The 19911-nt window shown below is 45.5% G+C and overlaps 1 protein-coding gene across 1 annotated transcript in view; it reads left to right on the top strand.

Annotated features, from left to right (window-relative positions):
* TMEM168 (transmembrane protein 168) overlaps positions 1-19911 on the top strand; it is a 131802-nt gene that overhangs the window by 103704 nt on the left and 8187 nt on the right. Inside the window, exon 4 of the mRNA XM_069228957.1 lies at positions 3466-3740. Coding sequence (XP_069085058.1) covers positions 3466-3740 — 275 coding nt within the window. The remainder of the gene's footprint in view (positions 1-3465; positions 3741-19911) is intronic.

The raw sequence follows: 19911 nt of genomic DNA, 5'->3' as shown, positions 1-19911 counted from the left end.
CCGACATGGACCACCAACCCTGGTACTCATGAGATACTCCCACCAAGCCTTGTCCCACATGTCGTGTCAGGCATCTGGATCCCGAACAGCTCAGCCTTGGGGATTTTGCACCTTCGGTCCTAGAATTCGGGAGCCTCGACTTTCCTCATTAATGTATGTCCATTTTAAGGAAGCTCAACAGCCTGCAGGAACACATGCTTGTTACATGTCAAAGTGGAAAAGGGTTATTTGTTACTGCATTACCAACAACCTGGACCGCTAAGCCTACTGTTGAGGATGTTCCTCGAATGAGAATTCACTCTAAAACAAAAGTCAAGAGGCATCTGGCAAAACAGAAGCAATGTGTTTAATTAAATATTACCTCCGGGAGAGAAATTACAGAACCAAGGTCTAAGGACTGTCTCAATGTATAGCAGTTTAGAGCCATTTCTATACATTTCTCTGACTACCATTTAAGAAATACAAAAAAAACATTCCTTTCTTCAGTTGTCATGGAATTGTAAATAAAAGTCCTGATAGTTAATGCAGGTGGGCCTTGACCTTGCATGGGCCCAGTGGGCCAGTGAGTACGTGTCCAGATGTCCGGCCTAAGGGGCCCCTGGCCGCCTATTGTGCTGTGTTCTGGTTGAATATGGGTTCCTAACTACGCGTGGCATCTAAGTTTACGATGTTTTTAGAATGCGTGCACTCCTCTGGCCATGTGTATTTTGTTGGGGCCACTCTCCTGTGATCATTGTGGTGTCGCTGCGTCTATCTGTGGTATCTAATCCAGGTTTTCTGATTGTGCGTTTGCCTGTCGGCTACGTGTTACCCCTCCTGTGACCTGTCGGTCAGCATTCTCAGGCCTAGGTCTCACAAGCCTGCCTGATCATGTACTTACGTGCCAGTGTTGACGGAGAGTTCACGAAGGGGGAATCTAATAACTGTGATGCAATTTTGTTTGTGTATATCAATGTGTTGATGTATGCATCAACATTGATGAATCCCAATATTAACAGGGATATTGTTGCCTATCTTTTGCACTTACAGAGAGCAGGTGCAGTCGTAGCCTACATGCACAACAGGAAACATTTCTCTTTTCACAGTTAAGTTATTAAAGGCTTCATGAAGGATGTCAAGAGGTTGATTCCCCTTATAGTGCCTCTTGCTTTCGTGTGGAATCCCAATACATTCCTCTCCAGGCTTATAGGGCCATCTTTTGATTCTATGTATCCATGCTCCCTTTGGTTCCTCTCCTGGAAGGTGGCCACTACGTTGCTTAGGTCCATATACAAACTGCTAATGTTCATCCTACAAGAGCCCTTCATCCAGGTTCACAAGCACAAGGCTGTTCTGAGAACTAATCCTAAGTTCCTCCTTAAGGTGGTACGATCCTTTTACCTTAGCCAAACCATAGAGCTCCCTGTCTTCTACCAACCAGATTTCATTGCAGGGAGAGCATTCCACACATTAGATGTTAGAAGATCTTATGTACTACATTGACAAGACCAATTAATTTTGTAAATCGGAACATCTCTGTGTCTCCTTTGCAAAGCTTCAGAGAGGTCAACCCATCTCAAAGGCAGGCATACCTAAGTGGATAGTCAAATATATTTATTCTGGCTATCGGCAAAGAGATTTCTACCTGCTTTACTGAGGGCACACTCCAGCTGTGAAAATGGAGTGATCAAAGTCTTCCTAGGAAACATCCAACCAGTGGATATTTTTGAAGCAGCCTAAAGTAGTTTTTCACTATTGTAGAGACTCTCTCTCCCTTAGGATAACATTGGGTTACCTTTTTACATTTAATAAGTGATAACCTATGTTTCGGAGTAAATAGGAAAATGATCTTTACACAAATGAACTGCATTTTAAAATCTTCTTTGATGATAAAGTCTGATTTTGAGTCACAGTTCTGAGAATGCCACTTTGATAAAGTTGGATTTTTTTTTGTCTTAACCATTTGTACCTTCCTGGGTCATATGACTGTGAACAGCTCTGCTGTTGGGGTTTGTGTATTCCTCCCTGGCAGTGACTCAACAGGAAACTAGATGTTGGCAGGATGGGCCAGGATGGGCCAGGATATCTGGTGGGCGGAACTGTGCCCTGCCCCACTTATATTTCAAAGGTCTTGACTCCAGCAGACAGAAAGGAACCTGACACTAGTAACCCCAAACTTCTTGGAGCCTTGACAGGGGAAAGGAATACTTTACTAGAACTAGGTGTGGGGTAGTATAGAGAATACCCTTCCCCCACTTCTAACGCTGGCGCCAGTTATAAATATTAGACCTCCAGAGCCACTCATCAGGCCATTTCAGAAGATGTCGAAAGACTCCAAAGGAGGACTGCCCTGCTGCTGGAAAGACTGTGCTGCTTTTGTGAGAACTAACCTTGTGCCTGGGGAAGGAAGACTGAACTGGTTTCTTTAACCCAGGACCACCAGAGTGACTCTAAGGGCTAACTGGCTGGCCGCATGTGTGAGCTAAAGGGACACAACAAGCTCCAAAGATCTGTCCTGCATCTGCCCACCTGACCCTGCTGAACTGGACTTGCATCTGCCTTGCTGCGGGCATGAGTCCTGATTCCCAAAAGGTGCCCCCCCTTCTCCTGGACCCTTTGTTGGCATCAAAGTGTACTCTTCCTCGGCTGGTTAGCAACTTTGTCGAAGCTGACCACCATAAACCGACACCGGACCTTGCATTGCAGCTTGACATTGGCACTCAGATTGTAGCTGCAGGTCAACTGTTTCATCAGACCCAACACAACACTGCTCGACACCGAACCATGCATCACAGCTCCTGCTCTGCTGCCTCCTCGAAACCAACACAGTTCAACACCAGATATTGCCCGGCAGCGTTCAATTGAAACCAACACAACTCAGTCTCGCATCGAGGGTACACCTCTCAGTTGGATTACCCTGGTCTCTATATCCCCCCTTGCCTCCACCAGGGTTGGCCTGAACTTGAGACTTTGTCCTGGTACAGGACAACCAGTTCACCACAGTTGGTGCATTTTGCTTTTTGGCCAGATTTTTAGTTAATACTTTGAAATTGCATATCTTTGGCTCTACTCATTTGATTTTGCTGATTTTGTTGTCATTTTATGTTATTAAAATTTACTCTATTTTTCTTGTGTTGTGTTTTCACTGTATTACTGTTTATTACTGCATTGAAAATTTAGATGTTGTCTCTAAGTTCGGCCTGACTGCTTTGTTCCAAGCTACCAGAAGATTAAGCAGAGGTTACATAGGTGACTTACAGCACCAAAAAATAAAGTTTTGGTTGTCACTTTTGTGGCGTAATAACGGTATATCAAAACCAACCTTCTCATTAATGGCTTCAAATAGAAAGCCATCTGCAACAGCAGTAATTTGGGAGGGGATGCAGTTCTCTGTGTGTTTGTTTCTATATTATGAATACAAAGACCTGTGTGTGTGTGTGTGTGAGAACTATTAACACTATATTTTCTCTTTTCCTTACACTGTAGTCCAGAGGGCCAGCCTACCCTTCTTCCACCTGAACATGTGCAAGAATTGAATTGGAGATCTACTGGCATGCTGAATTGCATTCAGAGGTTTTTTGCTCATCACATGATAGAGACTTATGGTTGTGACTATTCAACAAGTGGGCTTTCGTTGGACACCCTTCATTCCAAGCTTAAATCTTTCTTGGAACTCCGTACAGTTGATGGACCTCGACATGATACCTATATTCTGTACTACAGTGGACACTCTCACAGTAGTGGAGAATGGGCATTAGCAGGTAAGCATGAAGGTGTGCAATCAATTAACAGTTAAAAGGCTATATTTTTAATTTGGTCTTTAAAGAGTAAGTCTATGTTTCAGACCATTAAGACTGCAAACCATTCTGCAGAACTTGAAAGATGTTTTCACCTTTTCACCCTAGTTAGTTATTAATTGATTTGTGTCACATGTTGGCCTCTTTACTTGGAAAAACCAGCTAGTATTATAATTAGGCATTTACCATATCTCGTTCAACTTTATTCATTTTTTACCATATTTACAAGCTCAGCTGTGAGTGGCTTGTGCTAGAATGAAATCATTGTATAAAACTACTGGGAAATTCAGTATGCCCAATTAGAAATTCTGCATTGCTTTAGATGTCTGTGGTTTGACTTTATAGCAGTACTTGCTTGACTTATCATACTAGAAGCTGATTTGGCATTGGATGATGTAGAAAAGTACCTCTATTTGACATTGTTAGCCCCCCCCCCCCCCCCCACACACACACACGTTTTGCCTGGTCCCTGATGTGAGTTTCAAAGTGCACTGGGTTCTTGACAACCAGGTACCCAGTGCCAGAACTCTTTTCCCAAACTGTGCAACTATTTCCCCAACTGGCAAATCCTTTAGCACCCTCTGTAACTCCGCAGTAAATGGTACCCCTGGGTTATAAAGAGGGTTCCTAGGAGCTGTAGCAGAAATTGTTGCCACCCTTCGGGACCCCACACCAAGCACATGACAGGCTGTGATTGCATCTGCGTCTCTTTGTGCAGACAAAAATGAAAGCACATGTCACACATCGCTGTGTGCCATGTCCCCTAACACTGCATGCAGTATATTCCTGACAGCCCTAATGCAGGGTGCTATATATTACATGTGAAAGCATAATTGTGAGAGCAGATATGCCCCTGCTATGTCTTTGTCATTTCTCAGACGTAGTAAGTGGCCAGGGAAGCCATTTTAAATGCATGTGCTGAACACAAGTTTCCACGCTCCATGAACGCTTCACTGAAGATAGGGATGTTTGATACCAAACACCTCGTATTGATAAGCACACTGATTCCAGTGATGGATCTGTAAATACATGCATGGTGCCCCCTGAAAATCTACCAGCCTCTGGTGTGTTTGCTGACTGGTTTCTGCCAGCCTACCACAAGACACTATTCTAGCCCCCCTTGGGTGTGAGAGTCTTCTCTCTCAGGAGGCCCAGAACAAAACCTGTCCAAGAAGAGTCTGTAACCCCCTTCCCACAGGATGACTTGTTGATTAGCCTTCCTAAGGCGGAAAGTCTCAAATCGTTACCACCTTTGAAATGTGAATCTAGGCTCCCTTTCACAGGAGAGGAAGCCGACCTCTTATCCAGAGCCCGTTGGATCTGGTCAGGCAGGAAAATTAGCTAGTCAAATAGGCGTCCCACCCTCAGGCTAGTACCACTCCTAAGGTGGGCTAAGCCGAGGTGAACATTATTTTTCAGAGGTAACCATCTTTGAGATAGCATACCTAGGAATTCTGGGACAAAGTTATGCCCACTTTCTACATGAAGTGGTCATATAGGAGGTGCAGTCACCCCAATGGTCAGTAGCCTATTGGCTACTTCCCTACACACCCCAACACTCCTAAATTCAGTATTTAGGGCACCCCCTGGTATCAGAGAAGCAGATCCTGTCGACCTGAGAAGACCAAGGACACTAAAGAGCTGCAGAAGAGGAGAAAAGAAGCAGCTGACCTGGTACCGATGCTGCTGGCTTGTCTGCATCCCTTGGTGAAATCTTTTGCCAAGGTCAACTCTTCCTGCAGTTGTGAAACCCGGGAGGACTGCCTGCCTTCGAAAAAGACTCAAGACCTCTCTTCAACATTGGTCCTGTTCTCCAGCATACTTTAAGGAAAAGGAATCTGAAGCCTACGAAAGTGCCAAACCCTGACACCTGAAGTCACCACTGCTCCGGCAGTTTCCAACCTGAGTTGAAATGGACCATCAGTGCTAAAAAGGTTCCCCATCCCTCCAGAGTCTGGGTCCATTGTGGTTTCATCCTTCCCAGTGACACCTGCAGAGTTAAGTACAGAACACATATAAACAAGTTCTTATGGACCAGCTTTCAAATAAAATTCACTTTATGTGAGTCCAAAATATGTATCCTTCTAGTGCACCAAAATAGGGCCTATGCCTTTCACATATACAAAAATTATGTTTTTTTTAAAGAGAATATATTGTCTTAACCGAATTCATTAAATCAAGGAAACATCATGATTATGTTTGAAATCACAAAGTGTGATCAGTGTGCAGGGCTTATAAAGTGCCTGTGCAGAGAAGTGCGTGTGATAACATAGCTTATATGCAATAACTAATAGTGTTTACATTAGGACTTACGTTGTAGAGTAGGTTCAAAGGGAGAAATGTGTTCTACTCTGGCATCTTAACATCCATCCCTAATGTAAACGCTATTAGAGTTGCAGTCCTGCGTTTGATACCATTGTATATTTTGTGTAGAATCTTGTGAAACATTAAGTGAATGAAAATAGCCCCCTGAGAGGACAGGTGATTTTTAGAGGTGACCTTTTGGAAACGTTGAACACTTGTACCCTTGAGTTTAGGTGAGGATTTTATGTGTAAAACTTCGAACCATGTTTTTGGCTTCCAATACACATAGTAGTAACACTGTTTTCCTACTTTCATCCTTAGGGTGTCTCCATGTGTTTTTCTTAGTTTGTAGTCCTGATGAAGACCGTACTGATGTATTTAGTTTAACAAAACCTCGAAAAATTATGCAAATGTTACAAGACCTGCAGGTCGAGTAACTTGAATAATCTCCTCGACCTAACTGTAATGTACTTGACCCGTAAATGGGTCTTAAATTGTGTGATTCTAAGCAAATATTTTATTTTACAGTCTCTCCTTTTTTTCATTCTCACATACGAGTGCACCTTAAAATATGCGAGCAAAGTATTTCTGCTTTACAAAAAAACCCTCATTTGTTTGACTAGACTAAATGTTTGCTCCATGTGTAATAATATTCTAGCCAAAATATAGGGGACATATGATCCATGACTTAGTTTACTAATAGCAGGAGTGTTTCTCAGTTTGTTTAAACACTCACTTTTAATAAATACATTACTAAAACATAATGTGGCAGCACACTATCATTTACAGACAGTAAATTTCCAAGAAATGAAAAAAAAATCCCACTAACTTGCAGGTTTACTGATAAAACTATATAGTGTATTAACAATTATCTGTGAAAATTGAGTTTCAGAAAACATATTCCTTTGCCCTTTTGCCCTGTAGGCCTACACCTTGTCCTCCATACACCAGCCCAAATTGGTTCTCTATTGTGCTACTGTGGCTACTTCTTCGCCAGTGGAATCACGACAAAACTAGCAAGACTAAGGGCCATATTACAGAACTGCAGTGTATATCCAAACAGTATTTGGTCTCCCCCTATCCCGAGGCACGCTACCTATTTTGTTAATTCCCAGTCCAAGCGGTGCTTGCCACTGTTGCAGTACCCCATCCAAAAGTGCTGTAGTCTAGGGCATTCACACAGTATATGCATTAGAGTACCCTAAGACAACAATTTGACACGGTTTTGGCAATCCTTAAGAGTATATGCGGGTGTAGTAGTATCGAAGGGCTCAACTAGGTTTTAGGCTGGTCCGCCTAAATAAAATCTAGTTTGGTTCCCTCTTTCCAAGCAGCCTCCTCTGTAATGCCCAGATCCTGCTCCCTTTTATTTCCAAGCGTATCCAAGGATCGCCGACAATTATGAAACAGCGTCTTAAATAGTAGGGATATCGCATGTCTAGCTATGGGTGCCACAGTCTGTATTCGAGCATGGATTAGTCTGGGCTATTGTGAAACATGTCAGAGTATTAAGTTAGAGCATGGCAAACTTGTATTTATATTATTGGCTATCTGCTGATTTATGCCAACTCCTGAATTCATCAAACCTCAGCATGTTGTGGGCACCCCAACTATCCCAAACCTTTTATACGCCCATAAGGTCCCATCTAGGAAATCCCTCGAGTTCCGCAATGGGGTCTCCTGAGTAACAGATCTCTCCACTTCGTGTCTCGATTCCCCTTCCTCCAGGTCTTAAGAAGTCTTTGTCAGGATATTGGTAAAAGAACTGTCCTGTTCTGGTGATAAACAGAGCCCTTTCCTGTATCACAAAATCGGGACTCGCACATAGTAGCTAGTATTTTACACTGTGGAGTAATTTATTTTGTACTGTTTGTCTGCAAATCATGCACATTAGAATGATTGTAAACATGAACTATTCCACAAATATATGTATTAGGGCAAGGGTTAGATATGCTACATGTGTATTTCAACACACATCGTTAGCCAGTTAATCTGTCCAAATAGACTAATGTAGGAAAGTGGCTCCTTGTTGCAGTTTTTCCCCCACGTTTTGGCTGATATTGATGCTGACTTGACTGAGAGTGTGCTGGGACTCTGCTAACCAGGCCCCGGCACCAGTGTTCTCTCACAAAAAACGTACCATTGTTTCCACAATTAACACACAACTGTCAAACAGATAAGTTCTTTGTAAAAGGCACCAGTGGTACCAAGGAAGGTCCCTAACTGCTGCAGCATGTGTTGTGCCACCCTAAGGGACCCCTCACCTAGCACATGCACACTGCCATTGCAGATAGTGTGTGTTGGTGGGGAGAAAAAGGCAAAGTCGACATGACTTCCCCCTCAGGATGCCATGCACACAAAATACTGCCTGTGGCATAGGTAAGTCACCCCTCTAGAAGGCCTTAAAGCCCTAAGGCAGGGTGCACTATACCACAGGTGAGGGCATAGTTGCATGAGAATTGTGCCCCTACAATGTCTAAGTCCATTCTTAGACATAATAAGTACAGTGTGGCATATTAAGTATATGGTCTGGGATCTTGTCAAAACAAACTCCACAGTTCCGTAATGGCTACACTGAACACCTGGAAGTTTGGTATCAAACTTCTCAGAATAATAAACCCACACTGATGCTAGTGTTGGATTTATTAAAAAATGCACATGAGGGCATCTTAGAGATGCCACCTGTATTTTACCCAATCCTTTAGTGCAGGACTGACTGGTCTGTGCCAGCCTGCCAACAAGAGATGAGTTTCTGACCCCCTGGGGTGAGAGCCTTTGTGCTCTCTGGGGCCAAAAACAAAGCCTGCACTGGGTGGAAGTGCTTCGCACCTCCCTCCTGCAGGAACTGTAATCAAAGGCTCAGGCCTGGTGTTACAATGCCCCCAGGGCTCTCCACCAGTGGAAATTCCTGCCCCCGGACGAACCCCCACTTTTGACGGCAAGTCCAGAGGGATAATGGGAAAAACAAGGAGGAGTCACCCCCTTAGCCAGGTCCACCCCTAAGGTGACCAGAGCTGAAGTGAACCCCCTCCTTGGAAAATCCTCCATCCAGTTTGGGAGGATTTAGCCCAATAGGGAGATGTGCTCCCCTTCCCAAAGGGAGGCAGCACAAGGAGGGTGTAGCCATCCTTAAGGACAGTAGCCATTGGCTACTGCCCTGTGACCCTAACACACCCCTAAATTCAGTATTTAGGGGCAACCCTGAACCCAGGACTTCTGATTCCTGACGACTTCACAAGAAGAAGAAGGACTGCTTAGCGGAAACCCCAGCAGAGAAAGGAAAGAAAGAAAGACAACAACTGACTTGGCCCTACCCCTACCGGCCTGTCTTCAAAGAACCTGCAGAAGAAAAGAGACACTTTCTGCAGGTCCAGTGACCTCTGAAAAACCTCCAGAGGACTGCCTGCATCCCAGAGGATCAAGAACTCCCGTGGACAGCGGCCCTGTCCAAAGAAGAACAGAAGAAGAAACGTCTTCTAAAGGACTCCCTCCTCGCTCCAGAAGCGTGAGTCCTCACCACTCTGCACTCAACACCCATGGCCCGTGTCCAGAGAAATCAATGATCCTTAGAGGACCCCCCAGGCGTCTCCAATGAAGTGTCCGCCCTGGGCTGACACCTCTGCACCCCCACGACGACGCCTGCAGAGGAAATCCCGAGGACCCCCCTGACCGCAACTGCCCCGGGGAAAGAAACCCGACGCCTGGAAGAAGCACTGCACCCTCAGCCCCCAGGCCCGTGAAAAACCAACCACTGGTGCAGCAGTGAATAGCAGGCGCCCCTCACCCTTGCCCGGTCGGTGGCTGTCCCGAGAAGACCCCTTGTGCCCAGCCTGCAACTTCTGAGTTACCCCCTGGGTCCCTCCATTGATTTCCATCACAAACCAGACGTCTTGTTTGCCCACTGCACCGTCCGCCCTTGTGCCGCTGAGGGTGTACTTTGTGTACCTACTTGGGGACCCCCCCAGTGCTCTACAAAATCCCCCTAGTCTGCTCCCTGAGGATGCAGGTACTTACCTTCTAGCAGACTGGAGCACCCCATGTCTCCATAGGCGCCTATGTTATTTGGGCCCCTCTTTGACCTCTGCACCTGGTGCCCTGTGTTGCTGGTGCTGGGTGTTTGAGGTCGACTTGAACCCCCAGCGGTGGGCTGCCTATGCCCCGGAGACTCAACTTCTTAGTGCTTTACTTACCTCCAAAACTAACTTGTACTTACCTCCCCCAGGAACTGTTGGATTTTGCAGTGTGTCCACTTTTAAAATAGCTTATTGCCATTTTGTGCCAAAATGTGTACATTAATGTCTTGATTGAAAGTTCTATCTATACCTATGTAAAGTACCTTACATTTAATGTACTTAACCTGCAATTTGACTCTAGTGGTTCTAACATAAATTAAGAAAATAATATTTTTCTAAATAAAAACCTATTGGCCTAGAGTTAAGTCATTGAGGGGGTCATTCTGACCCTGGCGGCCGGTGACCGCCAGGGTCACCGACCACGGGAGCACTGCCAACAGGCTGGCGGTGCTCCCTCGAGCATTCTGACTGCGGCGGTTCAGCCGCGGTCAGAAACGGAAAGTCAGCGGTCTCCCGCCGACTTTCCGCTGCTCGGGGGAATCCTCCATGGCGGCGGAGCGCGCTCCGCCGCCATGGGGATTCTGACACCCCCTACCGCCATCCTGTTCCTGGCGGGTCTCCCAGCGGGTCTCCCAGCTAGGGTTCTAACCCCAATAATTGAAAAAAATATATATAAGCCTGCACCAACAGACCCAGTCTACATCACGCTACAACTGCCACCGGATTCTATTGTGGTCAGTGCAGCCAGGAAACGGGCTAATAGTCAGTCTTCAGGGGATACCCCACCTCCTGACAAGGAAAGAAGAAAATGTGATGCTGCTGGGAAAAGGGTAGCTACACAAGCAGCCAACCAATGGTGTATTGCCAATTCCCAGGCCCTGTTGTTAAGATATGGCAGATATGGCAGGGCACATTGGGATGAAATGCAAGAATTCTTGCAGTATTTCTCCAAGGAACACCAAAAGAGAGCGCAGCAAATTGTAGAAGAGGGACGGGGTATTACAAATAACCAGATTAGATCTGCCCTAGACACAGCTGACACTGCAGCTAGAAGTATTAATACTAGCCTTACAATCCAACGACATGCTTGACAAAGGTCCTCAGGTTTTAAACCCGAAATACAGCAGGCAGTGCTTAACATGCCTTTCGATAAACAGCATCTCTTCGGACAAGAAGTAGATACTACTATTGAGAAACTCCGAAAGGATTCCGATAATGCAAAAGCCATGGGTGCCCTTCCTACCACACCTTTTCGGGGTTCCTTTTGGAAACAACAGTTTAGGGGAGGATTTAAATCCCAAAATGCAGAGGCTTCCACCTCCCATCCAAAACAGACGCAGTAGTATTATTCAAGAGGGTCATTTAGAGGCTCTTACAGAGGACACAACTTCAGGGCCCAGAGGAAAGTTTACTGCCTCAAAGAGTGCTACCACACCCACAAAACAGTGACTTCCCAAACATCCCACAATCCCACATGTCTCCTGCGAGAGGAAGACTGCAACATCACCACAGGTCAGTGGGTACTCTTAATTATCCGCAATGGTTATTGCATAGAACTCATCTCTAATCCACCAAATATTCCCCCTCGTTCTCACAGACTCTCTCCAGAACACACTGTTCTACTAAAACACGGGCTACAATCTCTATTTCTAAAAGTGGCAATAGAAATGGTTCCCATCTCACAGCAAGGGACAGGAGTATATTCGCTATACTTCCTTACACCAAAAAAGGATGGTACTGTTAAGACCTATTCTAGATCTCAGACCTCTAAATCTATATATCCTATCAGAACATTTTCACATGGTCACTCCACAGTATTCCCTTAATACAAATACACAATTACATGACCGCGTTAGATCTGAAGGACACCTACTTCCACATTCCCATACATCCAGCTCACCGCAAGTACTTAAGGTTCGTAATATCAGGCAACCACTACCAATTCAAAGTACTACCCTTCGGGATAACAACAGCTCCAAGAGTTTTCACAAAATGTCTAGCTGTAGTAGCAGCTCACCTCAGAAGACAACACATACATGTCTTCCCTTATCTAGACAATTGGTTAATAAAATCCAGCACTATTCTACAGTGTCAACAACACACTCAATACACAATAGATATCCTACACACATTAGGGTTCACAATCAATTACCAGAAATCTCATCTTCAACCAGCATGGATTCAACCTTATCTAGGTGCAATTCTCAATACTCAAACAGTATTAGCCTACCCAAATCCACAGAGGATAAAGGCTTTTCAATACCACATATCACAAATCCAGGTCAATCAGACTTACACAGTAAGATTTATCATGAAACTATTGGGAATGATGGCATCATGTATAGCAGTAGTTCCGCATGCAAGAGTGTCTCTCACAACAATGGTCTCAGGCACAGGGTCAGCTACAGGATTTAGTGTTAGACCGCCAAACTTATAAATCTCTGCAGTGGTGGAATCGCAACAACTTAACAAAAGGGCGGTCCTTTCAAGACCCAGTGCCACAGACCATAATCACAACAGATGCGTCAATGACAGGTTGGGGAACTAATCTCAACAACCTAATCCTACAAGGGGAATGGGACTCAATGCAATCAACTTACCACATAAATCACTTGAAATTATTAGCTATGTTTTTGGCCATCAAAGCATTCCAACCTCCGGTCATACACAAGACAGTCTTAATGAGAACAGACAGAATTACCACAATGTATTATCTGGAAAAACAGGGGGGGGGGGTACATTCATCCCAATTGTCCCTTGTAGCTCAAACAGTATGGAAATGGGCAATTCACAATCAGATTCACTTACTAGCGGAATACATCCCAGGGATACACAACCAGCTAGCAGACCTTCTAGGAAGGATGCAGCAACAAATACACCCGCAGATACTTCAATATTACTTTCAAATGTGGGGAACACCACACATAGACCTTTTCGCAACAAGCAGAAACGCTAAATGCCAAAACTTTGCATCTAGACACCCACACCCTCAGTCCAAGGGCAATGCTCAATGGATCAACTGGTCAGGGATATTTGCTTACGCTTTTTCCCCTCTGCCGTTAATTCCATTTCTGGTCAACAAAATGTGTCACACCTCTCTCACCATGATACTCATAGTTCCCACATGGGCACGCTAACACTGGTACACAACTCTCCTGGATCTGTCAGTAGTGCCCCATCACAAACTTCCAAACAGACCAGTTCTGTTAACTCAGAACAAAGGTCAAATCAGGCATCCCAATCCCACTGTACTCAACTTAGCGATTTGGCTCCTGAAGTCAAGGAGTTTGGGTATTTACAGCTTCCATTTGAATGTATGAATGTTCTAAAACAAGCATGTAAACCAACAACCAGACAGTGCTATGCAAATAAGTGGAAACTGTTCATATACTACTACCAACCTAAAAATATAGATCCACTTAAAACATCAGTACAAGATATTGTGTGCTATTTGCTTTATTTACAACCTGGCTTTTTCTTCTTTTAAAATTCATTTAACAGCCATATTAGCGTATCTACAAACCATACAACATAGTTCTCTCTTTAGAGTTCCTGTCATAAAAGTATTTATGGAAGGACTTAAACGCATTGTTCCACCCATAACGCCACCAGTTCCTGCATGTAATCTTAATATTGTACTCACAAGACTAATGGGCCCACCATTCGAACCCATGCACTCTTGTGCTATTCATTTTCTCACAGGGAAGGTTGCTTTCTTGGTAGCAATTACTTAATTAAAAAGAGTAAGTGAAATTCAAGCATTCACTCTAGAAGAACTGTTCTTCCAAGTACACAAACACAAAGTAATACTCAGGACAAACCCTAAATTTTGACCTAAAGTGGTTTCACCTTTTCACAGTAATCAGTCAGTGGAATTGACAGTCTTCTTTCCACAGCCAGCCTGTACTGCTTAAAGAGTTCTAAACACTCTTGACCTTAAAAGAGCTCTAATGTATTACATAGACAGAACAAAAAAAATTAGGGAAACTAATCAACTTTGTGTTGCTTTCCAACAACCACATCAAGGTAATCCCATTTCAAAACAAGGATTAGCTAGATGGATTTTGAAATGTATTCAAACATATTACCTTAAGGCAAAAGGGCAACTATTAATAACTCTAAAAGCACATTCCACTAGGAAAAAAGGGTGCCTCTATGGCATTCTTAGGAAATATACCAATGGCAGATATATGCAAAGCTACCACATGGTTCACACCACATACATTTACAAAGCCCTACTGTGTGGATGTTTTATCAAGACAACAAGCCGATGTTAGACAAGCAGTGCTAGAAACACTATTGCATACCACTTCAAACCCTACAGGCTAACCACCGCTTATTTGGGAGGAGAACTGCTTTTTAGACTATGCACAGCATGTGTACCTGCAGCTACACATGCCATCAAACGGAAAATGTCACTTACCTAGTGTACATCTGTTCGTGGTATGTAGTGCTGCAGATTCACATGCGCCCTCCCTCCTCCCCAGGAGCCTGTAGTTGTTGTAGTACTCATTTGTACGTGTGTGTGTGTATGTATATATAAAATATATATAATTTATTTGCATGGACATCTTACTTGCATATCTATATTTGTACATACACAAACTTTCACTCCTTCCTTCACCCTTCTGCGGGAAAACAATCTAACAAAGGAGTTGATGCCAATGCGCACTATCACCAAGAGGAGTCACTCGATCCCGTGACTCGAAAAAATACTTCTTCGAATAAAAACAACTTGTAACACTCCGAGCCCAACACTGGATGGCTGGATATGCACAGCATGTGAATCTGCAGCACTATATGCCACGAATAGATGTACACCATGTAAGTGACATTTTCCATATATGTGTGTGTGTGTGTGTATTACTTACCTGTAGGTAGCTATAGTTTCCATAGGAAAAGCATTTTTTGTTTTACAAGTAACTTTGGCATTGTTTGACGGATCATAATTAAATTTTCAAAACTAGTGCGTCATTCTCTTCAGCTGCTGCCTTGAAAGTTTGGGGGTGATTCATCAAGCAGGGGCTGAGAAAAAGGGGAGGTGTCCCAAAGCGCATTTTCCCAATGCAATTTCCCGCAGAGATTTTAGACAGGACTACTGCCTGAAGCGCTAGATGGAATTAAACCAAATTTGTCAGAAAGCTAGTTCTTGGTCCTGAAAGAGCCCTTTTTAGTGTTTTGAGTGCTTGCATCTCGCTTGCAAGACTGTTGTATACAGTTAAGGGCTTGGAACCCACCTGTTTCTTACCATTTGCTGGCTTATGTGGCATTCGTCTTTACAGCCTCGTAATACGTCACTGGAGGCCTTGCCTCATTTCCGTTCCCGTGTGGAGCTGATTGTTTGAACTTAATTTATGCCCGTCCGCTGCTCCCAACGTGATTGAGGTACCATGTTGTTTTTTTACACTTCTAGTGACTTGCAAACAGAAGGCTTGCGATTGGCAGGAACATGCCCAGCAGGACAAACAAAATTGCAAAGTTTTAATTTTTTATAGCTTACTTTATTTTGCTACGTCATCTTTTCTCACTTTGCACTCATGTTTTCTTTTGTTTTTGCTTGTGGGCGCTGTTCTCAAAAGATTATAATTATTTTGTTCGTAAAATTGCAAAGGGACGTTGTTTCTTTATTGTGCGTAATTTCTGATTTTATGCTTTCACACATAATCGTTCAGTACCCCCAATCCACCCCCACTCCAATCCACTCCACTCCAGTCTACCCCAGTCCACCCCACCTTACCCCACACCAGTCCACCCCACTCCAATCCACTCACCGCAATCTTCTGAACCCACCCAGTCTAATCTGCCCCACTCCAGTTCACCAGACTCAAATCCAAAACAATCTGCACCACTGCAGAACAGTCTTCCCCACTCCAGTCCAAAACAATCTGCCCCACTCCAATCCGCCTCACCCCAGTCTACCCCACTTTAATCCAGAATAATCTGGAATGGGGCAGATTGGAGTGGGAAATATGCCCTAGTTCAATCCAAAACAATGTGCCCCCTCCAATATGCCCCATGCCTATCCAAAACAATCTGCCCCACTCCAATCAAATTGTTTTGAATTAAAGTGTGGCAGATTGGAGTGGGGCGGATTGCAGTCGGGCAATCTGCTCCGCTCCAGTCCAAAACAGTCTATCCCACTCTTATCTGCCCCACTACAGTCGGCTCCAATCCAAAACAACATGCCCACTCCAATCCAATCCATCTCACCTCACTCCCATCCAATCCATCCTAATTCAACCTGCCCCACTCCAGTCAGCCCCACTTTAATCCAAAACAATCCACCTCACTCCAGTTTGCCCCGCTCCATTCCAATCCAAAACAATCTGTCCAAAACAATGCAGAATGGGCAAATTGTTTTTTATTAAAGTGCGGCAGATTTGAGTGGGGTGGATTGTAGTTGCGCAATCTGCTCCGCTCCAATCCAAAACCGTCTGTCCCATTCTTATCTGCCCCATTACAGTTGGCTCCAATCCAAATCAGTATGTCCACTCCAATCTAGTACATTTCACCCCACTCCCATCCAATCCACCCCACTCCAATCCACCCTAATTCAGCCTGCCCCACTCCAGTCCAAAACAATCTGCCCACTCCAGTCTGCCCTGCTCCATTCTGATCCAAAACAATCTGTCCTACTTCAATCCGCCACACTCCAACTTGTCCCACTCCAATCCAAAACGGTCTGCCTCACTCCAGTAAAAAAAAAATCTGCCCTTTCCAGTCCTTTTCCATCTGCCCCACGTTGGTCCAAAACAATCTGTGCCTCTCCAACCTGCCCCACTCCAATCCCAAACAACCCACTCCAATTCAAAACAATCTGCCCCACTCCAATTCACCCCAATCCAATTCACCCCAATCCAATCCACCTCACCTCAATCCACCTCACCCCAAACCATGCCACTCCATTCCAACCCACCCACTTCAATCCACCCCACACCAATCCCATACACCCACTCAACCTAATCCAATCCACCCCACTCCAATCAACCCACTCCAGTTCAATTCACCCCACTCCAGTACAATCCACCACAATCCACTCCAAATTCAATTCACCCCACCCCATCTAATCCCGCCTTCCCAGTCCATCCCACTCCAATCCACCAGTCAGTGCAATCCGCCCCACCCTAGTCTACCCCACTCAATCCAATCAACATCACTGCACTCCACCCTAATCTGATTCACCCCACTCTAATCCTATTCACCCTAAACCATTCCAATCCTCCCCATTCAAATCCAATCCACTACCTCAAGTCCAGAACACTCCAGTCCACCCAACCCACTTCACCCCAATCTAATCCACTTCACTCAATCCAATTCACTTCACGCCAATCTAACCCCTCCATCCTACCCATTAATCCACTGCAACCCACCCCACTCTACCCCTGTCCAATCCACCCCATCCCAATTAACCACACCACACCACACTCCACTCCATCCAGCCTATCCCACTCCAATCCACACCACCCTACTCCAATACACCCCACCCCAATCCACCCATGCCAATCCACACCACTACAAACCACTCCACTACAGTCCACCCCAATCATCCACCCCACTCTAGTCCACCCAACCTCAGTGTAATCCACCCCACTACAGTCCACCCAAATCAAGTCTACCCAAGTCTAGTCCAATCCAACACACCCCACTCAATCCAACCGACTCCATCCCACATCAGCCCACCATAAGTCAATCCACCCCACTCACTCCAGTTCACCACACTCTATCCCAATCCAATCCACCCCGTCCCAGTTCAGTCCACCTCATCCTAGTTCTGCCCGCTCCAATCCACCTTGCCCCACCCCAGTTCATTCCACCCTAGTCCAATACACCCCACTCCAATCCACCTCATTCAAATCCAGTGAATCCAGTCTAACCCACTCCAACACACCCCAGTCCAATCCACTCACTCCAAGCCAGTCCACCCGAGCCCTATAACTCCAATCCAAAACACCCACCCCAATCCAATCTAATTAACCCCACTTGAATCCACCCCAATCCCGTCCACCTCACTCCATTCAGTCCACCCCATCCAGTCCATCCCACTCCAATCCACCACACTTAATGTAGTCCACTCCAATCCACCCCACCCCATTCCAATGCACCCTTCCCAGTCCATCCCACTCACATCCACCACACTCAGTGCAATCTGCCCCACCCTAATCTACCCCACTCAACCCAATCCACCTCACTGCACTCCACCTCAGTCCGATCTACCCCAATCCTATTAACCTTAAGCCAATCAAATCTTCCCCACCCCAATCCAATCCACTGCCTCCAGTCCAGCCCACTCCAGCCCACCCCACTTCACCCCAATCCAACCCATCCAGTCCACTTCACTCAAATCCACCCCATCCATCCCAACCTACATTAATCCACTCCAATCCACCCCACTCTACCCCTGCCCAATCCACCCCATCACAGTTAACCATACCGCACTCCACTCCATCCAGCCTATCCACTCCAATCCACCCAGGCCAATCCACGCAATCCCAGTTCAGACCACCCCAATCCTCCCTACTCTAGTCCACCCAACCTCAATGTAATCTACCCACTACAGTCCACCCAAGTCCAGTCCAACACATCCCACTCCATCCAGCCTACCCCACTCAATCCTCACACACCTACTCCAATCCACCCCACCCCAATCTAGTCCACCCATGCCAATCCACACCACTCCAATCCACCCCAATCAGTCCACCACATCTCACCCCACTCCAACCCATTCTATCCCGCATCAGCCCACCACAACTCAATCCACCTCACTCCATTCCACTCCAGTCCACCCCACTCACTCCAGTTCACCACACTATACTCTAAGCCACCACACTCTATCCCATTCCAATACACCCCACCCCTTCCCAGTTCAGTCCACCTCATCCATTTCTGCCCACCCCACTCCAATCCACCCTGTCCCACTCCAATCCAGTCTACCCGAGTCCAGTCCACCCTACTCCAATCCACTTCATTCAAATTCAGTGAATACAGTCTACCCCACTCCAATCTAATCCACCCCACTCCAATCTAATCCACCCCACTCCAATCTAATCCACCCCACTCCAATCCACCTCACTCCAATCTCACCCACTCCACTCTAGGCCACCTCACTCAAGCCTATTCACCCCACCCCAATACAGTCCACCCCACTCCACCCCAGTCAATCCAATCTACCTCACTGCAATCCACCCCACTCCAGTCCAGTCTAATCCACCCCACTCCAATCCAGTCAATTCTAATCCAATCTACGCTGGCACTATCAATTCAAACCGACCACCCAACCCCAATCTAATCCACCCCAACCCAGTCTAATCCACTTCAATCCAATCCACGTAACCCAATCCAGTCCTACTCACCCAATCCACCTCACCCCATTTCAATCCACCTCATCCCTTACAAAAGGTACTCCCTTCACACCCTGAATTCTTGCGGGACTGGCACGATACACAGGCGGCCCTATTAGATGATTAACGTAGATTAGAAAAATACACCTTCACAGCCTATCGCCAGAGACTACATGCTGAGGGGGATAAGTCTGGTACAATGTTGGCCTGCTTGATCAGACAGGAAAGTACTAGAACCAGCATCCTGACTATACACACAAATACTGGGCACCCGGCCTAAACCCAAAGAGCCATTAATGTAGTCTTCCATACACACTTAAGTTACATCTACGTCTACCACGATCAGCCCCCACTGAGCACCATAACAGACGTCCTCCTTAATATACCAATACCTAGTCTCACCTCAGAAGATACTAGGAA

The sequence above is a fragment of the Pleurodeles waltl genome, chromosome 4_1 (assembly GCF_031143425.1).
Source record: "Pleurodeles waltl isolate 20211129_DDA chromosome 4_1, aPleWal1.hap1.20221129, whole genome shotgun sequence".
NCBI lineage: Eukaryota > Metazoa > Chordata > Amphibia > Caudata > Salamandridae > Pleurodeles > Pleurodeles waltl.
This window is presented reverse-complemented; position numbering and strand designations above follow the sequence as displayed.